The 2,093-nt window shown below is 67.1% G+C and overlaps 1 protein-coding gene across 1 annotated transcript in view; it reads right to left on the bottom strand.

Moving 5' to 3' along the window:
* Nucleotides 1–1,381, bottom strand: part of ASMTL (acetylserotonin O-methyltransferase-like) — a 16,058-nt gene extending 14,677 nt beyond the window's left edge. The window contains exon 1 of the mRNA XM_010831399.1: nt 1,289–1,381. Coding sequence (XP_010829701.1) covers nt 1,289–1,381 — 93 coding nt within the window. The remainder of the gene's footprint in view (nt 1–1,288) is intronic.
* Nucleotides 1,382–2,093: the final 712 nt, after the last annotated feature.

Raw genomic sequence — 2,093 nt, 5'->3', positions numbered from 1 at the left:
CAAAGGGCTCCTGGGGAGTCCCAAAGGCCGGCATTTCGCCCTTACAACAGTCAAACTACTGAGATGACAGCGCCTGCAGGAAAGGCCACAAAAAAGCCACAAATACGGCGGCTGTGTGCAGGGGAACAACTAGGCTACTTTGACTTGGTGCCCAACACAGGTGACCTGGCAGTGCCTGTGGAAGGCAGGTTACAGACCCGCTGCCTCCAGAGTGGGGGATGGGGTCTTGACCACAGAGGGTCAAACTCCCCCTCCCACACTCGCAGGGGAGCCAGCTGCCTCTTACTTTTCTGCACACCAGCCCCCTCCCCACCTCCATCATGGACCTCCCGGATCCCCAGTTAACCCCTGGGTCACACTATGAGACACCCCCGCCTACGGTTCTGTACCCTCGCTGGGAGGTACATAAAGCACTTCTCATTCTGTACCTACCCCCCATCCAGCCCAGCTCACGCCCCCCACCCAGGCAAGAATTTCTGGCTCTATCTGTTCCCCTAGCTGGTATCCTCGCTTCTCTAAACCACCCCCCGCCCAAATAGGGCTGCCCCATGCAGACCAAGCCCTGTCCAGTGGCTCTGTCCCCTTCCCCACCGCCACCCCCCCACCAACACCTGGACAAATCCAGCTCAGGCACACAGACCTGGCCTTGGCCCGGCAACCCCACACTCCCTGGCCAGCAGATCGCCAGGTCACTGAGCCCTGGCTGGAAGACCCTGGCCCGCCCCCGATCACAGAGACCACAGATCTGGACCCTCGTCACTAGGGTCCTACCCTCTGCCTACCTCAGCCCCCAGTCCTGCAGACTCCGGATACCCAGTCACTTAGGCCCCCAGCAGATTCCCGCCCCACTTCCTCGCTCACCAGACCCTCAGTCACAAGGCCTCTGTCCCGACGCCCTGCATCTTTGACCCCGTCAGTCGGTCCCACTGCTGACCCCGGGCCTGCAAACACCCACCACCTCTTACATCCCCCCTCCCAAGTCAGTACGATCCCCAATAACTAGGTACTGGCCCTGCAGATCCACCAAGGCCCCTGTCATCTCCCCCGGCGCGCCCCGCCCACGAAGCCTAGGTCATCAGGACCCTCGGGCACTCGTCTCCGACCACCGGACACTGGCCAAAGCCCTCCGCTAACTACTAAGACACCCCCAGTTTCTAGGCCCCGGACCCGCAACTCTGGGGTCCATCCGGGAGACCCGGGTCACGACGCCGGGGATCCCGAGGCCTCGGGTCACTAGGCCCGGGTCCGCAGGCCCGGCCCCCCCAGACCCTGGGCCCGGGCCGCTCACAGCATTGCTGAGGATCTCCCGGCGGCGCGGAGAGGAGCTGGCCAACACCACGCGCTTGTGCTGCAGCTTCCCGATCACCGGGCACAGGAGCATGGCGCCACGCGCCCGCGCCCGGCGCCCGGAGACCGGCGCGGGAGACCAGTCCGGGAGACCCGCGCTGCGCGCGCGCGCGCGGCCCCAGGCCCCGCCCCACCAGGCCCCGCCCCCCATCTAGGCCCCGCGCCCGGTCTCTGGAGCCACGCCCAGTCCTCATCACCAATGAAACCTCGCCTCACCCCGCACAGGCCCCGCCCCAGGGCCCTGCCCAACACGGACTTCTTCCCCGTCCGTTGGAGCCACGCCCAAGCCTCGCCACCAACGAAGCCCCGCCCCAGGCCAGCCCACGGCCGGACCTCACCACCAATGAAGACCTCGCCCAGGCCGCACCACCAACGAAACCCCGCCTCTGCCCGCCCACGGCCCGGCCTCACTACCAATGAAAGCTCGCTCCAGGCCGGCCACCAGCGAAGCCCCGCCCCGGCCGTTGGAGCCACGCCCAGGCCTCTCCGAGCAAGGCCCCGCCCCACCCCGAGGCAGGTGGGGCTCCGGCGGCGCTTCCGGGCAGCCCAAGAACGAAGCCCCGCCCCATCCTCGAAGCCCCGCCTCCAGCTCGCCCCCCCCCCAGCAGCTGGGGATTCCTGCCAGGCTCGGGCGGGGGGCGGGGCCCAGAGCCCTCAAGGCATCTTGGGAACGCAGAGATGAGGGTCCCCGTGGCTTGATGGAGGCAGAGATGGGGGTCCCCGGGACTTGATGGGGGGAAGGTGGG

The sequence above is a fragment of the Bison bison genome, unplaced genomic scaffold (genome assembly GCF_000754665.1).
Source record: "Bison bison bison isolate TAMUID 2011002044 unplaced genomic scaffold, Bison_UMD1.0 scf7180017859754, whole genome shotgun sequence".
NCBI classification, from domain to species: domain Eukaryota; kingdom Metazoa; phylum Chordata; class Mammalia; order Artiodactyla; family Bovidae; genus Bison; species Bison bison.
The sequence above is the reverse complement of the archived record's forward strand: the minus strand, read 5'-3'. Positions and strand labels throughout refer to the sequence as shown.